General features: G+C 31.0%; 1 protein-coding gene across 2 annotated transcripts in view; it reads left to right on the forward strand.

The window, feature by feature from the left end:
• Vps13a (vacuolar protein sorting 13 homolog A) overlaps window positions 1-19882 on the forward strand; it is a 259461-nt gene that overhangs the window by 197037 nt on the left and 42542 nt on the right. For both annotated transcript variants that reach the window (XM_076846072.2, XM_076846073.2), the window contains exons 58-68: window positions 734-803; window positions 1664-1769; window positions 7152-7265; window positions 8062-8207; window positions 9322-9403; window positions 10511-10624; window positions 11495-11570; window positions 11653-11816; window positions 12142-12187; window positions 12313-12436; window positions 19771-19882. In XM_076846072.2, coding sequence (XP_076702187.1) covers window positions 734-803; window positions 1664-1769; window positions 7152-7265; window positions 8062-8207; window positions 9322-9403; window positions 10511-10624; window positions 11495-11570; window positions 11653-11816; window positions 12142-12187; window positions 12313-12436; window positions 19771-19882 — 1154 coding nt within the window. The remainder of the gene's footprint in view (window positions 1-733; window positions 804-1663; window positions 1770-7151; window positions 7266-8061; window positions 8208-9321; window positions 9404-10510; window positions 10625-11494; window positions 11571-11652; window positions 11817-12141; window positions 12188-12312; window positions 12437-19770) is intronic.

Genomic DNA, 19882 nt, shown 5'->3' on the forward strand with positions numbered 1-19882 from the left:
TTCCACCCTACTTCACTCGCCTCTGTTCTGGGTTTCCCATTCCAAACCACAGGCTCTAAAAAAAAAGCCTGAAAGCTTTTTTTCTTTTAGTTGTAAATGACACAATACCTTTTTTTTTTTTTAATTTTTTTTTTTAGTTGTTCATAGACCTTTTTTTTTAATTTTTTTTTAGTTGTTCATAGACCTTTATTTATTTATTTATACGCGGTGCTGAGAATTGAACCCAGTGCCTCACACATGCCAGGCAAGTGCACTACCGCTGAGCCACAATCCCAGCCTCAATATTTTTATTTTATTTATTTTCATTTTTATGTGATGCTGAGGATTGAACCCAGTGCCTCACATGTGCCAGGCAAGTGCTCTATTACTGAGCCACAACCCCAGCCCCTTTGAAAACTTTTAACTACTATACATGCCCCTCCACTGAGAGACCTTGGGCTAAGTCTTCAGAATCTATTTTCATAGTTTTTGTGATGATTCTAATGCATACTTCCAGTTTAAAATACTAATTTTTAGAATTAATTATTTTTAGAGTAACTTTAGATAATTAAAATCACAGTCCTAGAGTCTGAAATTAAGACCATAAGGAAATTTGCAAATATCAGTAATTTTAATTGATACTCATGATTTAGTAAATGATTTAATTTTCCATTATAATTATATTAAATTGGAAGAAAATGCTTATGTTTGCCTTGAAGGATCAAGAGAGTAATCATGTTTATAACCTTGACAGCACCAAAACCCTTCACAGATGTCAGTATTGTCATGAGATCTGCAGGACATTCGCAGATATCACGTATTAAGTAAGTGTCCTCATATATTTCTTACATGTTCATTTAATATTTTGGTTGAAGAATATGAATTATCTGCACTCTATAAAAATAAATTTCAGATAAGTCAAAGATTTAAATGTAAAATATTAGATAATAAGGATCAAAGAAAAATATCTTAATTATATTATAATCCTGGAAATTCAAAAGGCTCTGGATGAAATACTTCGAATTTTAACAATAATTGTTTCTAGATCTGGGTATTTTATTATTTTCTTTTTTGTATATTTGTTTTTTCTTTTTCCTAAGTTGTCTAAAATGACTGTAGATTGTTTTAGAAACAAGAACAAAATAATATTCATATTTCACTCACTACTCATTCAAAAAATGGGACATAGGCAAAAATTTAAGTCTACATGGTACTACTCTATCTGTTCCTCCCAATTATCTCTGAGACAAACTCTCTTTATTCCCTTGCTTTTTAAAATGTAGTTTATTGTATATGTGTACCTATTATTATGTTTTTTTAAAAATATATATATTTTTAGCTGTTGATGGACACAATATATTTATTTATTTATTTTTTATGTGATGCTGAGGATCAAACCCAGTGCCTCACATGTTCGAGGCAAGTGCTCTACCACTGAACCACAGTCCCACCCCTCTTTTTAATTTTTTATAATTTTTAAAAATTTGAGTTTACTTATCTATTTCCTCTCTGTAGCCATTTTTATATTTTGAGTTTGTTGCTGTTATAAACAGTATTGCCTTGATTTATTTTTTATTCACTCATTTAAGAAGTCCTAAATTTCAAAGTTCTAATATTTATCTGATACTTTTTTCCTCAATGCAATTAATTGATTTTATGAAATGTTTTCTGATTTATAATTTAGGTATTTCAAAGTGTTGATTCAAGAAATGGATCTCAGGTTAGATCTTGGTTTCGTGTATGCTCTAGCAGACCTCATGACAGAAGCTGAGGTGACTGGAAAAACAGAGGTAAGACTTAAAATAATAGAATTTATGGGATGGGCTAAGGAAAAAGGGGGATTAAAAAATATAAATTCTTACAGATATTAAAATGGCTTTTGTGTTCTTTAAAATAGACCTCCTTTTTTTAAATTTTTTTTTTAGTTGTTCATAGACCTTTATTTATTTATTTATATGTTCTTAAAATATAATTTTAAGCCAGGTATGGTTGTGCATGCCTGTAATCCTAGTGGCTCAGGAGGCTAAGACAGAAAGTTCAAAAGTTTGAAGCCAGCCTCAGCAATTTAGCAAGGCTCTAAGCAATTAGCAAAGCCCTGTCTCTAAATAAAATATAAAAAGGTCTGGGGATGTGGCTCAATGGTTAAGCACCCTTGAGTTCAGTCTCTGGTACCAAAAAGAAAAAATAAATAAATAAAATATAATTTAAATCCTTATTTAATTGTGGTGGATATATTGGGAAAAATCATATTTTTAGATGTTAGCAAGACAAAGTAGCCTTTTATAAGTAAAAGTTTTAGTCTAAATGGTAGAAGAAAGAAGGTAATCAGTCATAGTCACATCACTTTTTTCCTTTTATTTTTGTGGGTTAATTTGCTTTGTTTTTGTTTGGATTGATAATTTAGAAATTTGGGGTACAACCAGGATATTTGATGAAAAAAGGGCTAAGTCAAATTGAAAGGTTTCATTTTCTTGGTGACTATTTGAAAGACTTTAATATCACAGTGATAAGCTAGATGAAATATAGGCTCTTTAATTACCTTCCCACATAGAAAGACTTCTTAAGATAAAGACAAACTTCATGGCAGATACATTTTTTCCCCTTAAAACAGCTTATTGAGATATATTTCACATACTATGCAATTCGCCCTTTAAAAATATAAAACTTGGGGGTTTTAAATTTATTCACAAAGTTGTATGACATCACCACTAATTCCAGAACATTTTTATCACACCCAGAAGAAATGCCTTAGTTCTGTGTAACTGCTATTCTACTTTTTGCCTCTTCAGAAAGGTTTTCTATTCTGAACATTTTATATCTGTGAAATCATATAATATATTGTCTTTGTTGAAGTGTTTCTTTCACTTAGCACAATGTTTCTAAGTTCATCTGTGTTGTAGCATGTGTTAGTATTTTATTCCTTTTATGGTCAAATAATATTCCATTACATGAATATGCCATATTTCTATTATCAGGTAATGGAAATTTGGGTTGTTAGCACATTTTGTCTGTTACAGATAGTATTACGAATATTTGTTTATAAGATTTTATATAGACATATGTTTTTATTTCTCTGGATTAAATGTATACCTAGAAGTGAAATTGCCAGGTCACATGATATCTGTGTTCAATTATTTGAGAACTACCAGTTTCCTGTAGTGACTCCACCATTTGTCATTTTTACCAGAATATATGAGAGTTCTGTTTTCTCCATACTCTCTCCAACACTTATTATTCTCTGTGTTTTTTTTATCGTAGCTATTCTAGAGGGGTGTATAATAGTTTCTTATTGAGGTTTTGATTTGAAATTACCTATGATTAATGTTGAAAATCTTTACATTTGCTAATTAATAACTTGTTTATATTTCATGGAGAAATGTCCATTCAGATGCCTTTGCCTAATATTTGATTTTTTTTTACTTCTTATTAAGGAATTATAAAAAGTTCTTCATATATTCTGGATACTAATCTCTTATCAGAGATGGGTTTCTTAAATATTTTCTCATGTTTATTTTATTTTTTGTTTATTTTTATGTGGTGCTAAGCATCGAACCCAGTGCCTTACCATGCTAGGTGAGCGTTCCATCACTGAGTTACAACCCCAACCCCATATTCTTTATTTTATTGTTCATGCTTTTGGTGTCATTTCTAAGAATCCTTTGCCAAATCCCAGGTCATAAATATTCAGCATTATATTTTAAAACTTTTAAATTTTTACATCTTAAAATTTGGTCTTTGATCCATTTTGAGTTCAGTTTTTCATATGATATAAGGGTCTAAGCTATTCTTTTGCATATGACTATCCAGTTGACTCAGTGTGATTTCTTGAAAAGATATTTATTCCTCTGTTGAATAATCTTAGCACTTTTGTCAAAAACCAGTTGACCATAGGCACATATTTTTATTCCATTGTTCTGTTTGTCCTTGTTACCAGACAATACTATCTTATCATTGCTTTGTAATTAGTTTTGAAACTAAGAAATGGGTGTTTCTACTTTTTCTTCTTTTCCAAGATTGTTTTGGGTATACTGAATCTTGGAATTCCATATAAATTTTTATCTCCTCAAGTCCTTCAAAAAAATTCAGATGGGTTTCTGATAGGTATTGCATTGAATCTATAGATTAAGACAGAATTAATAGTTTTAAGACTTCTGCTACTTAACATGAGATGGTTTTCCATTTTATAGATCTTTAATTTCTTTGAACAATGTTTTACAGTTTTCAGAGTATAGGTTTTGTACTTGTTAAACTTTGGCAGGTAAAGGGACCTTGGGATTGAACCCAGGCACACTCTATCACTGAGGTACACAACCCAACCCTTTTTATTTTTTGATTTTGAGATAGGGTCTTACTAAGTTGCTGAGTCTGCCCTGGAATGCAGTCCTCCTGCCTCAGCTTTCCAAGTAATTGGGATCACAGGCTTTTCACACAACACCCAGCTACTTTTATTAAATTTATTCCTCAGCATTATATTCTTTCTTCAGTATTATGCATGAAGTTGTTTGTTTTCCTAATTCCATTTTTTCATTGGTAATTGCTAGTATATTGAAATAAAATTGATTTTCACATATATTATTTTCTACAATGTAACTGAATTATTTTGTTAGCTATGATTGTTTTTATCATATTTTTTTAATATGAGGTTATATCATCTAAGAAGAGAGGTAGATCAACTACTTTCTTTCTGATATGAGAAGTTTTTTTGATTACTTTTTCTTCCCTAATTGCCCTAGTACTAACTAGTGAATTGCTGAAGTGAGAGCAGCAATCCTTTTTTTATTTCTAATATTAGTGGGAAAGGTTTCAGTCTTTTACCCTTAAATATGAGGTTGACTGAGTTTTTTTCTAGACATTGACTGTCTGTGTAATACATACATTTACATGTCATTATTCTTATAATACATATGTAAATAGCTAGATTAAGTTCATTAATATTTCGTTGAGGAATTTTATATTCACATTCATAAGAGATATTCATCTTGGTTTCTTATGATGTCTTTGGATTTGGTGACAAGAGTAGTAATGACTTCATAAATTGAGAATTATTGTTCCTCTGTTTTTTTGCGGGGGGGGGAGAAGTTTGTGAAAAATAAGTAGTTTTTAAAATGTTTAGTACAATTCAGCAATGAAGCCATCTGAGCCCACATTTCCTTTTTGTGTACTTTTTTAAATTAAAATTTAATATACTTCTAAGAATTTTGTCTCTTTTATCTAAGTTTTCTAATGTATTGGTATAAAATTATTGACAGTATTTTTTAATTAGTTGCTCATGACAATACGACAGCAATTTTTTATAATCCATTTTTTTTAAGGTCAGAGTGGCTGGGATTACAGGCGTGTGCCACTGTGCCTGACTCAGTCTTACTTTTTTTAACATCCATTCTGATAATTTCTGCTTGTCAATTGAATTGTTTAATTCATTCACATTTTGTTACTAATATAATTGGATTTAGCCTACATTTTATTTTTTTGTTTTCTACGTGTCTCATCATTTTTGTTCTTTTCTGCCTTCTTTACTGCTCTTTGTATTAAAAGAACATTTTCTTATGAAGTGTTTAAATTTCTTTAGTAATGTGCTTATCATAACTTTGAGTTTTTTTAAGTGATTGCTCTCATCAAAGCAATTTCTGATTTATTTAAGTGGTATTCCATATTTCCCTGAGACACTGTTCAATTTTCTTCACCCCTTTTTTTATTGCATAATTTCTACAAATTTATCTTCAAGTTCCTGGGCTATTTCTCAACACATAGAAATAACTTATGTCTTTGGGTTTGGAAGAGAAGTATTGGTGATTATCAAAAATGAAAATGTAATCACTTCATGCAAAATTATTTTCACTCCTTCTCCTTTTTTGCATAACTATTGTTATAGTAAAAACTTTAGAAATTATTCCGTAATATTATCTAATTGACATGCCATGATTAAATTTTACTCACTGTCGCAAAACTGTCTTTTTACATTTGATCATATATATCATGACCCAAAATTGGTCCACAGGCTGCTTTGATTAATATATTTAAATATGTTTAATGCATTGCATCTTTTTGAAACCACTTATTGTTGAAGAAACTCATCCATTCATGCTCAAAAATTCTTCACATTTTGGATTTATCCATTTCTGTTTTTGCAGTGTCATTTAGTAAATTACTCTTTATGTTTTCTTTAAAATAGTAGTTGGATTTTTTTGCTCGATTTATCCTGGTTCTACTTTGATGCTTTAGCAATAGGTTTATTATGTTAACTTAAGCATGAGTTCATGAGTTTCTTTTTTTCATTTTATTTTTTAATTTGTTCTAATTAGTTATGCATTACAGTAGAATGCATTTTGGCACATTGTGTACAAATGGAGCACAACTTCCCCTTCCTCTGGTGCAGAGTCACAACTGTAGTATAATCATACATCTATATAGGATAATAATGTTTATTTCATTCCACCATCCTTTTCATTCCCACCCCCCTTCCCCCTCTCTCATTCCCCTTGAACAATCCAAAGTTCCTTTATTCTCTCCCACTCCCTCCCCCCTTTATGGATTAGCATTCGTTTCTCAGAGAAAACATTCAGCCTTTGTTTTTTTGTGTTTGGCTTATTTTACCTAGCATAATATTCTCCAGCTCCATCCATTTATCTGCACATGCCATAATTTTGTTATTCTTTATGGCTGAGTTATAGTCCATTGTGTATATGTACTACATTTTCTTTATCCATTCATCTGTTAAAGGGCATCTAGGTTGCTTCCATAGTTTAGCTATTGTAAATTGATCAGTTTCTTCTTTTCAAAATTATATTAACTAGCCTCTATAGATTGCAGTAAAGCAACATTCTATAAGTGTAACCATTATGATTATGTTTAAAGAAACAAATATGCCCCAGAGTAGGTTGATGAAATGGATTAGTGGCCTTTTGAAAGAAGATCTGTAGTCACTTGAAGAAAATCTTGGTGTCTTCTAATGATTTAATGAATGAAAACAAAAGATATGCTTACCAGTTTGTGATCAGACAGAACTTTTCTAACTATAAAAATTTTAGTTTCTCTTCTGAGGCAGTAACCTCTAATCATGAGTACTCTTGAGTAGGTATTATAGAAGAGCTTTCTTAGATATGTGAGCTATTAGTTTAAATCTCCTACAGACAGATTTTTTCAGTTTTAAATACTTTATGTTCCTTTTGTAGCTTGAACTTTTTCATAAAGATAAAGAAGCTTTTGAAGAAGAATATGAGACAGTTTCATTGGTAGATCAATCACAAGTCAGTCTCTATGAATATTTTCATATATCTCCTATCAAGGTAGGGAAAAACAAATTATTTTTATTGTCCTTGATAATCTAGGTAATAACAAATAGATTTGATCTCTTTAGGAGTGATATAGCATTTAAATTATATTCTTTAATAGTATAAAAATTCTCTATTATGATAATTACAGATATAAATAAGTAACAAAGAAGTCATGTGGAAATAATAGTGGAGTCACCCTATAGCATGTGTTTGTATTTTGACCTAACATTATTTTACTTTAATTTTCTGTTAAGCTATTAGCTGGCAATTTTAAATTTTCATATATTGTGTATTAGTTTTGAATTATTTTATAAAGTATACTTGATTTTAAAATTGGACAATGAATTAAAGTAAATCTAAGTTAAATATTAACAAAAAAATTGCTTTGAGTTACAGAATACTTTAAAATCATTTCACATATATATGCACATATATGCAGTACAATACAATTATACTTTTTAACTGGTTTCATCATACTAACACAATTCTTACAGTTGAAATGTACACATTTAGATATATTTGAGTTATTCTCAACAGCTTTAGCTTCTAGATTATTAATGTTATTAACAAATGTTAAAAATAAATATTTTCCTAAGTTTGTCAAAAGAATAGGATTAAAGTAAATATCATATAATTTTAAATTGTTGGATTTTAAGTTTCTTTAAAATTTTTACTTAATTTTGGCATAATCCAGGTAACTTTAAAATGTTATTTATGGTGTAGTAAACTTAAAATTAAGCTGATTTTTAAAAATTAAAATTGTCAGTATGAAGAAAGTACTTTTAAATATGTATCTCTTTGTCTCTAGCTGCATTTAAGTGTTTCACTGAGTTCGGGTAGAGAAGAAGCTAAAGATTCAGAGCATCATGGAGGACTGATCCCAGTTCATTCTTTAAATCTTTTGCTGAAGAGTATTGGTGCCACCCTTACAGATGTACAAGATGTAGTTTTTAAGTATGTTCAATATTCAGATTTGTATACTGATGAATAATTCCTTTTTATTTACCTAAAAATTTTTGTAAATGAGAAAGTATGAAGAGTATGTAGTAGATAATGGGGGAAAGGCAGTTTTGTGTTTAAGTGGAATGCAGTCAAACTAACATCAAGCATTTTATCTGCTCCTAACTACTAAATCAAAGAATAATTATTAAATAATTTTCTCAAGAAAAATTGACGTAAGCCATGCAATTTTATACTTTAAAATGTCTGGCCTGGGAAATATTTCTAAGAAGACATGGTTGCCCGGAGATATTGTGCTTGAAGTCTCAATTAGGACAGAATGAATGCAATAATAGGGAAAAAAAGGGATCAATTTAAATAGGTGGTCAAGAATTTATATTTGAATGTAAGCTCTGTATTAAGTCATCTGACCAAAGACTCAAGAACTCTATTTTTAGAAAAAAAGAATGAACTTTGCAGGTAGCATGTGTAACTGGTGAATAAGATCAGTATTGAAAATAAGTGTAATAAGAGGTAACGCTGAACCTAGGTGAAGTTAGGTAACAGTTAAATAAAGAATGTACATTTAAATGCAGCAGAATAGGATGAAATATCTAATCTTTTTGCTCTCATATTCAACACTAAGAAGCATAGAGCTTCACAATTAGTGGATTAGTCATATTTTGTGAATGTATTATAAGTAGACTGATTTTGATTCCTCACCTGTCAGCCCATTAAGAAAGACTAGCAGCAGTTGAACTCCAGCCATCCTTAAGCAGCCATTTACCCCAACATGTTGGTCATTTTCTGGGAGTGCCATGATAGACAGAACTAGGAAACAGTTTTAGTGGTCCATGAATGGGATCCAGAAGGTCTGTGAATCCCCTAAATTATAGGAAAATTTGCCTACTGGTGACTTCCAGAGTGTAAGATCTATAGATTTCATCAGTTTCTTAAAACTTTCTTTGACTGTGAAATGCAGAGATATACATGGGAAAATATATTAGGAAAGATTTGGGTAAAAATTCTAAAGAAAATAAAACCGTATCAATATTTAAAATATTCTCTTTCCATGAATATGCACGTATGTATATGTGTGTGTGTCCACGGATATTTATATTTTTTTCAGGCTTGCCTTTTTTGAACTCAACTATCAGTTCCATACAACATCTGAACTACAGTCTGAAGTAATAAAACACTATTCAAAACAGGTTTGTCTGAGATCATTTTACAAAGGGACAGAATGATATACTCTAGTAAAACCTTCTGTATCTGTTCGTTGATGTATACCATAAATTTGTCAAGAAAGTAAATGGCCATTTTCAAACTTTCAAAAATTTCCTTCCAGAATTATACTAAGAAATATGAACTAACCCCCATTTGGTTTTTTTGGTCCTTGTATTTTTCAGCCACTGTCAGAAATTCTTTTCTGTATCAGTGTAGTTTAGAAGTAAAATTTTTTATTAAAAAATGTTTTATTAAGCATAAAAATTTTATAGTATATTGGGTTTCATTGTAGCATATACATATATGCACATAACTGAGTTAATTTCACTGACCAGTACCTCTCCTTTCCCTACCCTGTGATCTTCTTCTTCTTACTCTACCTTCTATTTCCATGAGATTTTTTCTTTCTCCCTTTTCTTTCTCTCTAGCTACAACATGAGAGAAAACATGACTCTTGACTTTCTGAGTCTGACTTATTTCACTTCACATGATGCTCTCTCCATTTCTACCCATTTTCCTGCAAATGACATAAATTTTTCTTCATTAAATGAAATATCAGCTATGTAATTCATTATATTTATTAGTAACTGGTGAATACAAGGTGTTTTTAATGTAAAATTGTTAAGTTAGATAGATGTTATTTTAATAGTTTTTTCCACCTCTGGAAAGATTTCTATATTTTCTGATATAACTTAGCATCTGAATTACCTATGGTATAGTGAAAAGATCACTAGGCATGACTCGAGATTTATTTGGGTTTGGATCCCACTTTTGCCATATACTTACTTTGTGACCCTGGGCATCATTTGACTCAATCTATAAAATGGTGCTGGTAATAACAATGATATAAATAATGATACAAGTGAAAGTATTTTAAATATTCTAGAGCTTTATGTAAATATATTATCTCATTAGTGTAATACTGAATTGCTTTTTAAAAACAGAATGATGATGAATGGGTGATATAAAGTAAGAGTTGAAATTGGTAGTGAAGATGTTATCTTCAGAAAACTGGATATGTACACTAAGTAAATTTTAAGAGAATTAGGTCTAATGATCTGAATTGATTAATGTTCATATTTCATTTTTAGGCCATTAAGCAGATGTATGTACTAATTCTTGGACTTGATGTTTTGGGAAATCCTTTTGGCTTAATTAGAGAATTTTCAGAAGGTGTGGAAGCATTTTTTTATGAACCTTACCAGGTAAAACATTTGCACTTATATTGTGGAACATATCAAGTTACTTTTGAATAGATAATGCATTTCTTTTGCTAACTTGAGCTGTCGGAGTAAATAGATTTGTGGAGACACACAAAATGATAATTTGCAGCAAACATTCTTAAGGTTTGAGGAGGTTGGAAGAAAGTTTCTATGTTTTTACTCAAAATATTTAACTTCTGATTTTATTAGATATACTGGATTTTAAGTGGTTTTTTGAAATATAAAAAGATTGATACAATTCAAAGTGTAACAGAAGGAAGGTCACCATGTTTGACAAATCTTGCTTTGCATAGAACTGTAGAACTGTAAAAATAACCATACAAGCTAACATCTTGCAAAGTAGTCTTAATAACCAGTGGGAAAAATTATGATTGTTTAGATCCCTGAAGATTTTGTCAAAACATTCAGAACTTTCCTGCTTTCACTTATAAGATGTATACCCTATAGGGTAACATAAAATGAAGTAAAACTAATATATATTTCATATAATAAAAACATTAGAAACATTAACAATTTTAAAGTGTTTTATTTCTTTTCTATAAAACTTAAGAGTAGTTTGAAGTGTGCTTGCTTTGTTTTCATCATATAATTTACAAAACACAGCGAGCATCTTTTCCAAATTTTGGTGAATTGTCAAACTCCTTTCTAAGTTTGGAACAGCTTCCAACAATATATTCTTTACATGTTAAATGTCATGAAATTTTCCCTGAAAATTCTTTCAGTGTTACATTTTTGCTGGCAGCACTTCTTTATTCTTTTCCTCACTACCACTTTCCTCATTTATATCAATAAGCTCACTTTTAAAAGTAAATATAACCTTTTTTTTTTCCTTTAATTCTTTTGTCTCTTCAGGGGGCTATCCAGGGTCCTGAAGAGTTTGTGGAAGGAATGGCACTAGGACTTAGAGCACTAGTTGGTGGAGCTGTCGGTAAGAAATAGAATGCTATGTTTTATTGTACTGAAAAGTAATGATATATTGTTTTTACTAAAAATATTACAACTTCTGTTAGGTGGATTAGCTGGGGCTGCCTCCAAAATCACCAGTGCTATGGCTAAAGGAGTAGCAGCTATGACTATGGATGAAGACTACCAGCAGAAGAGAAGAGAAGCAATGAATAAGCAACCAGCTGGGCTTAGAGAAGGCATTACTCGTGGAGGAAAAGGCTTAGTTTCTGTAAGAAATTTCACAGGGTTGTGAACATTTTAGGAAATACCTTTTAAATCCACATTCTATGAATAAAAAAAATAGTCTTATAACTCTCGCTGCTTAAATTATTATTTGGATATTTTAAGAGTAGTGAGTGATGACATATAGAATATATTAGTAGCCTCCAAAAACATTGTTTCAATAAAATACTTAAGAAATTTGTTAATTCTTAATGGTATATATCAATGAATAATTCTGTATTTTTTTGTTGTTGTTGTTGTTTAAGCCATACTTAGTTCTTCAGAGCATCATATAAATGTATTGTAAACTTTCAATTGTGTTTTCCCTCCAGGGTTTTGTGAGTGGCATTACAGGAATTGTTACAAAACCAATCAAAGGTAAGGATATTGTTTCTTTTGGATATATATATATATATGTATGTATGTATATATATATATCAAAGTCTTTAACAAATTGCTTATTTTTATTCTTGTTTAAATCTTTATTATTTTTTTCTTTCTAGGAGCTCAAAAAGAAGGAGCAGCTGGTTTCTTTAAAGGTGTTGGGAAAGGTTTAGTTGGAGCAGTGACCAGACCAACTGGAGGCATCATAGACATGGCTAGCAGTACATTTCAGGGAATTAAAAGGTAAATAATTCTCTTTGAGGTAAAATGTATAAGCCATGAGAAATGAAATATACCTGTTGTTTGGCTTTGCATATTTAGTTGTGAACACTATAATATGGCAGATTACATATGACTTCCAAATTTGTTTTGATTCTTTTTAAGTTGTTGTGATGTCATTTCAAATTTATATAGTTCTCCTTTACTTGTCATTCATTCCTAGAAGCCGTTCCCAAGAATGGTTTAGCAAGTAGAAGCTTTTTAGTTACCTTAATTGAAATATATTAATGTAATGCTATGTGTCAGTTTTGAAATTAGCAAATATAATATTCTGTATTCTATTTTGAGAGGTAAAAAATGGCATTTTATATTCGATTCAAACTCATTTTATCCTCATCCTTCCTTTATGATCTTATTTTGTTATAAAACTGTTAAATTCATACCCTCTCTTTCTCTTCCTGTGTATCTTTGTTTTTATAATAATTTAGAATTAAGATGGGGAAGAGGCTAAGTTTCCTTTACCTTTAACTTCAGTTTACTATAACTGGAGTCACATTCATTAGAAACTCAAATGGCAGTGAAACATAAGGAATTCAAAACAGCTATGCACGCATCTGCCCAGAGCTGCTAGACTTACCAGTCATTTAGCTAAAACCTGTATTTCTCTATTCTGCTACATTGCTTATAAAAATCAAAGGCAAAAAAAAGCATTTTTAGAAAAAAAGAAAGAAGACTAAAACTATCAAAGGTATACTTATGAAAAAAGACTTTGAAACCAAAAGGAAGAATCAAAGGTGAAAATATAAATTAGTAGATAAATCTAATTGGCTTATATTAAAAAAGCAAAATTGGATCCCAATTAATATAAAATAATAAAATGGAATTTGGAAAGGGGATGATAGGCATCAAGCATTCTGTTGCTTTATTATTTGTGAAGAGTATATATGTATTAATTTTACATGAAATAGACCCTAAAGCAGAAAAAGCTTTTTTTTTAATAAATAAGGCAATTTCTAATAATCAAAAGAATAATAAGCCCCAAAGTTAAGAATAATCTTCAACTTGTATTCACTTCACAAATTTGCTCAATTTTTATAAAGCAGGTTTTATAATTTTGATAAAATTATAAAGCCTTCCTATATATAATATTTATGAAAGAATTTAATATTTCTCTCAATTTTGGCAGATGAGAAAGACAAAAGTAAATAGATCATATAAACATAGTTAATAAGCTGTTTAATACACAAGTAATTTTTTTTGTATTTCTGTAATATATAGTTATCATATCTGTTCCAGTTACTTAAAGAACTACCAGTGAATGTAATTGGCAATGTTTCTGTCTTGATACAGCTTACAAAAATAAGTAGCTGGTAAATATAAGCTAAATGGTGAAAAATACTGTGAAGAAAAAGTAGATCAAGGATAAGAACCAGCCAGGCATGGTGGTGTACAGCTGTAATTCTAACAACATAGGAAGCTGAGGCAGGAGGAACACAAGTTCAAAGCCAGCCTCAACAACTTACTGAGGTCCATCTCAAAATAAAAAAAAATATATATAAAGGACTTGGATTGTAGCTTAGTGGTTAAATACTCCTGGGTTCAATCCCCAGCACAAAAATAAATAAATAAATAGAAGACAAAATGGGAGAACCAAAATGATAGTGATGAAAAGTTGCTGTTTTATAAATACAATATTCAGGGTCAGTTCACTTCAGTGAACTCATAAGATTATATTTGAGGAGAGACCTGAAAGAAGTAAGAGTCATGTGAGAATCCAGGCAGAAAGAAAAGTAAGTAAAAAGTCCTAATGAAGGAGTATGCTTGGCCTATATGAGACAGCAGGACTGGTAAGCCCAAAAATGTTGGGAGATGTTATCAGGGAAAATGAGTAGGGACTCATCACACAGAGCTTGACAAGCCAATGTAAGGACTTAGAGTTTTTAAGAAAGAAACGAAGTCCTTGGAAGGTTTTGAACCCAGAGGAATGATGTGGGTGGCAAAGAATAAACCACAGGTGGATCAGGGGTGAAACAGTAGAGCACTTAAAAGGGCTCTGCACTAATCCAGAGAGAGATGATATGATTTGACCATTATAGTGTTAGAGATGGTAAGAGGAGATCATGTTATGAGTGTATTTTAAAGGTAGTATTAATAGGATTAATTGATTAATTGGATATGAGATATGAAAGGAAAATCATCAAGGATAATTATGAGGTTTTTTTGTATGAACTCACTAGAACAATGGTTTATCGTTACTTTTAGGTAAAGAAGAGTTCAAGGGTTTATTTTAAATATATTAAGCTTAAATTACCACTTAGACATCCAAATGGAGACCCAAATAGTTGTTTCATGCAAGAGTCTGAATTTGAAGAGAAATTTCCAAGCTACAGTTAAGTATTTAAAACATGAGATTGATGGGATCACTTAGGGAATGAGAATGGAAATGAAAGAGGCCCAAGAACTTGGCACTTAGGCAAAGTGAGGGCAATAAGGAGGACCCAGTAAAGGAGGAGGAGAGGAACAGCTAGTGAGGTTGGAGAATAATCGAGAAAGTGATGTTTCAGAAGCTAAGAAACAGGCAGTTGGTGCTTTTACTATGGTTTAGGAGAAAAGAGAAATTCCTGCCCCACTCCATTAATCCTACATGAGGATGTCATAAGTTTAAATTGAAAATCAGATGTGGTACACAACAGAAAATAATGTTCCTCTTTCTTTACTTTTTCAGTCCCCTCTGCTTAGAATATACTTTCCCCAGTAATTAGCAGGGCTTATTCCTTTATTCAGAAATTATATTCCTACTGAGACTTCTTGTGACCACTCCTGACCCCTTCCCGACTCCACATACTTCATATTTCCCTTCCCTTCTGTAGTTTTCTGTCTCTTTATTCTCTTTATCTTTTGGCCACTTTTTAACATACTATATATTTTACTTTGTTTATTTATGTCTACAGCTTAAATGTAAGTTCTGTGAATGCAGTTGTGGCTCCTGTCCTTTTCCATAGCACTTATATGACTTAACATGTGTCATAGTCCTTTTTTTATTGCAGTAATTACAGATTTACATCCAAGTTGTAAGAAATCATGTGGAGAAATCCCTTATATACTATTTTTTTGTGTTCTATGGCCACTGTAACAAATTTCCACAAACTTGGTGCTTAAACAACAGAAATTTATTCTTTCATAGGTCTGGAGCAAAAAATCTGAAGTCAACGGGATTTGCCTACTCTGGACATTTCATATAAATGAAATCATAAAACATGTGGCCTTTTTGTAGCTGGCTTCTTTCACTTAGCATTGTGCTGTTTTCAAGATTTATTCATGTTGCAGCAAAAAGGGAAAACTTCCTTCCTTTTTTATGCCTAATATTTTATTGTGTGTGTGTGTATATATATAATGCCACTAAGAGAATTCATGTACAAGTATTTGTGTGGACCTATGTTTTAGAAGTGGAATTACTAGGTCAATATGGCTGCTTCTCTAAACTATGGAACCAACCTAGGTGCCTTTTAACAGATGAATGGATAAAGAAACTGTGGTATGTATACACAATGAAATATTACTCAGCCTTAAAGAAGAATGAAATTATGGCATTTGTAGATAAATGATTATAGCTGGAGGATAACACACTAAGTGAAATAAGCCAATCCCAAAGAACCAAAGGCCAAATGTTTTCCCTAATATATGTGGATGCTAATTCCCAATAAAGGCAGGGTGGGATAAAGGTACTTTGGACTAGACACATGGGTGTAAAACGAAGGGAGGGGTTGTGGGGGTAGGAATGATAGTAGAATGAATCAGACATTATTACCCTATATGCATATATGATTGTACAACCTGTATAACTCTACATCATGTACAACCAGAAGAATGAGAAGTTATACTCCATTTATGTACGATGTGGTAAAATGCCTTCTACTATCATTTATAACTAATTAGAACAAATTTAAATTTTTTTTAAAAATATACGACTGCTCTATATTTAACTTTTTGAAGATCTGCCAGACTTTTCTATAGCAATTATACTATCTTACATCCTTAAAGGCAAAGTAAATTTATAATTTCACCACATTTTTTTCTAACACTTATAATCTTCCTTTTTATTCTTTTTTTAAAATACCTAACATATTAGGTATGAAGAGGTATCTTATTAAGGCTTTGATTTGCATAACTTTGATGACTAATGATGTCAGTCATCATTCATGTGCTTATTGGTCATTTGTATATCTTTTCTAAAGAACTCTCTGTTCTAATCCCTTTTTTCCGTTTTTTTAAATGGATTGGGTATTTCTTGTTAAGTTGTAAGAGTTGTTTATATATTCTGGAAACTCAACCCTATTTTCTCCTATTTGTGTGTTGTCTTGTAACATTACTAAATGTTTGATAAAGTCCAAATTATCTATTTCTTTTCTGATTGGCTTAGTTATGGATATCACATTGTTACATTTTCTTACCTAATTGCACTCAACGGAACCTTTAGTACAATGTAGACTAGACATTCTAAGAGCAGACATTCCATTTACTCCTGAGCTTGTAGAGAAACCTTTCAGACTTTCATCAAAAATTATGGTGTTAACTCTGGGTTTTTCATAGGCATACTTTATCATGATGGTTGAGGAAATTCCCTTATAGTCTAGTCAAGTGTATTTATTATGGAATGATGTTAGATTTTATTACATGCATTTTCTGCATTTATTGAGATGATACTGTTTTACCTTTATTAATATGATCTATTTTAGTAACGATTCATATGTTGAACCAGTATTACATACTTGCAATAAATTCACTTCATCATGATTTCTAATCCTTTTCATATTTTGCTGGATTTCTTTTCATAGTATTTTTGTATATTCATGAGGGATATTGTTCTGTAGTTTTCTTGTACTGTTTTTACCTGGTTTTGATATTTGGGAAATACTGTCCTCACAGACAATTTTAGAAGAATTTGTAATATATTGATGTTATTTTTCTTTAAACACATGTTAAAATTTATCAGTGAAACCATTGGCTCTAACTTTTATTTCTGGTAAATTTTCAAATTATTAATTCTCAGATTGTTTCTTAAGTCACTTTCAGTAGTTTTTAACTTTCTAGGAATTGTCTGATTAATCTAGATTGTCTAATTTGTTAATTTACACTTATTCATAGTATTTTTAGCTCTGTAAAATTAAAATTGGTAGCAGTATTCTCTCTTTCATTTGAATCTTCCTTCCTACCTAGTGCTTTGTGTTTTAGTCTTTTTTTTTTTTTTTTGGTCTTTTCAAAAAATTGTTTATCTTATTCTTTATCTCTGCCTCCCCCAACCCCTTTTTTTCTTTTGGTACTGGGGATTGAACCTAGGGCCATGTCACTAATGAACTACATCCCCAGCCCTTTTACTTTTTATTTTGAAACAAGGTCTCTCTGAACTGCTTAGGGCCTCTTTAAGTAGCTAAAGTTGGTCTCAAATTTGTGATCCTCCTGCTTCAGCCTCCCGAATTCCTGGGATTGCAGGTGTATGCCACTGTACCCAGCTTCTCTGCTCTAATCTTTTATTTTCTTCCTTCTGCTAGGTTTGGATCTAGTTTGCTTTTCTTTTCCTAGTTTCTTAAAAGAGTTAAGTGTTGACTCTAAATCTTCTTTTTTTTAAAGTATTTTATTTTTATGTTTTAGGTGAGCACAATCTCTTTATATTTATGTGGTGCTGAGGATCAAACCCAGCGCCTTGTGCATGCTAGGCAAGCACTCTACCACTGAGACACAACCCCAGCCCTAAATCTTCTTTTTTAATAGGCATTCCCATTTATAAATTTCCTTCCTTCTGAACTCTCTCTTTGCTGTACATCCTAAGTTTTGGTATGTTATGTTTTGTTTTCATTCATGTCAAAGTAGTGAATTTCCCTTGTGATTTCTTCTTTGATCTTTCATTACTTAGACTTGTTATTTAATTTCCAATTTTATTTAGTTTCCTAAATTTCTTTTTTTATATAGATTTTATCTTTATTCCATGTAGTTATAAAATATACTTGTGTCTTTTTAGTACTTTTATATTTTTTGAGACATATTTCACATGCTTGAAATATTGTCTGTCCATCTGGTAGAATGTTCCATGAGGCTTTGTGAAGAATAGGTATTATGCTGTTGTTGGGTTGAAAGTTCTACAGATATGTCAGGTCTAGGTGGTTTATAGTGTTGTTCGAATTTTCTGTTTCCTTACTCATGTTGTCTAGTTGCTATTCATTATTGAAATTAGGGTATTTAAATGTTGAACTGTTATTGTTGGATTATCTTTTCTCTTAAATTCTTTCAGTGTTTTGCTTCATGTATTGAAGGACTGGACTCTTCTGTTAAGTGCATATAATGAGAATTTTTTTTTATTTAATGCTGTTTTTTTTTCTTCTGGTTTTAATATAGCCACTTCAGTTCTCTCTTTTAGGTACTATTCACATGACATTCTTTGTTACATCTTTCTACTTCTACCTTTGTAGCTTTGATTTTAAAGTGAATCTCTTTGGACAATGTTTATTTAGTTGGATCATTTTTGTTTGGTTTTTGTTTTATCTATTCTGCTTTTAATTGGCCAATTTATCCGTGTGTATCATTGTTTAAGATAACAAACATTAAGCCCATGTACATTAAGCCCAAATAGGCAAGTATTCAAACTTTAGAAAATCATGTCATGTGATTGTTAACACCATAAGTTTAATGAAGATAGGCCATATGATCACAACAATGAGTAGAAAAGAAATTCTTGTTTAAAATTCATTGTGCATTCAAGATGTTCAAAATCAACAAAAATTTAAAAAAGAACTATTACCACACTAAAAGTAGAAATGAATTTCCTTGTCTTGATTAGGGCACAGTGGTGCATGCCTATAATCCCAGGAATTCAGGAGGCTGAGATAGGAGAATTGCACTTTTAAAGCCAGCCTCAGCAACTTATCATGGCCCTAAGCAACTTAGCAAGGCTCTTTCTCAAAAAAAAAAAAAAAAAAAGTGGGGGAGGGGGGGTGCTGGGGGCTAGGGATGTGGCTCAGTGGTTGAGTATGCTTGGGTTCCATCCCTAGTACCAAAAAGAACAAAAAAGGGTGCCTGAAATCCACACTTATAATTAGAATTGTACTGGAGGAAACCAAAGGTATTAAAGGGAAACAAATGTTCTGATTTTTATCTCAAGAGAACCTATTAACAAACTTTTTTATAGTTTTATATTTTTTCTAGATAATTTACATTATATCATATAAGCAAATTTAAAAATAGAAAAGTGATGTGGTATTTTTATTTTATCTGAAAGAAGATTTTTTTTTAGTATTTACATTTTATAGTGTTTTACAAGGTTTTTTTTTTTTAATAACTTTTTCATTTATATTTTTTTCCTCTAGAGCTACAGAATCTTATGAAGTGGAGAGTCTACGACCTCCTCGTTTCTTTAATGAAGATGGAGTTATCAGACCTTACAGGTTGAGGGATGGTACTGGAAATCAAATGTTACAG

This window comes from Callospermophilus lateralis, chromosome 2, assembly GCF_048772815.1.
Source record: "Callospermophilus lateralis isolate mCalLat2 chromosome 2, mCalLat2.hap1, whole genome shotgun sequence".
Lineage (NCBI taxonomy): Eukaryota > Metazoa > Chordata > Mammalia > Rodentia > Sciuridae > Callospermophilus > Callospermophilus lateralis.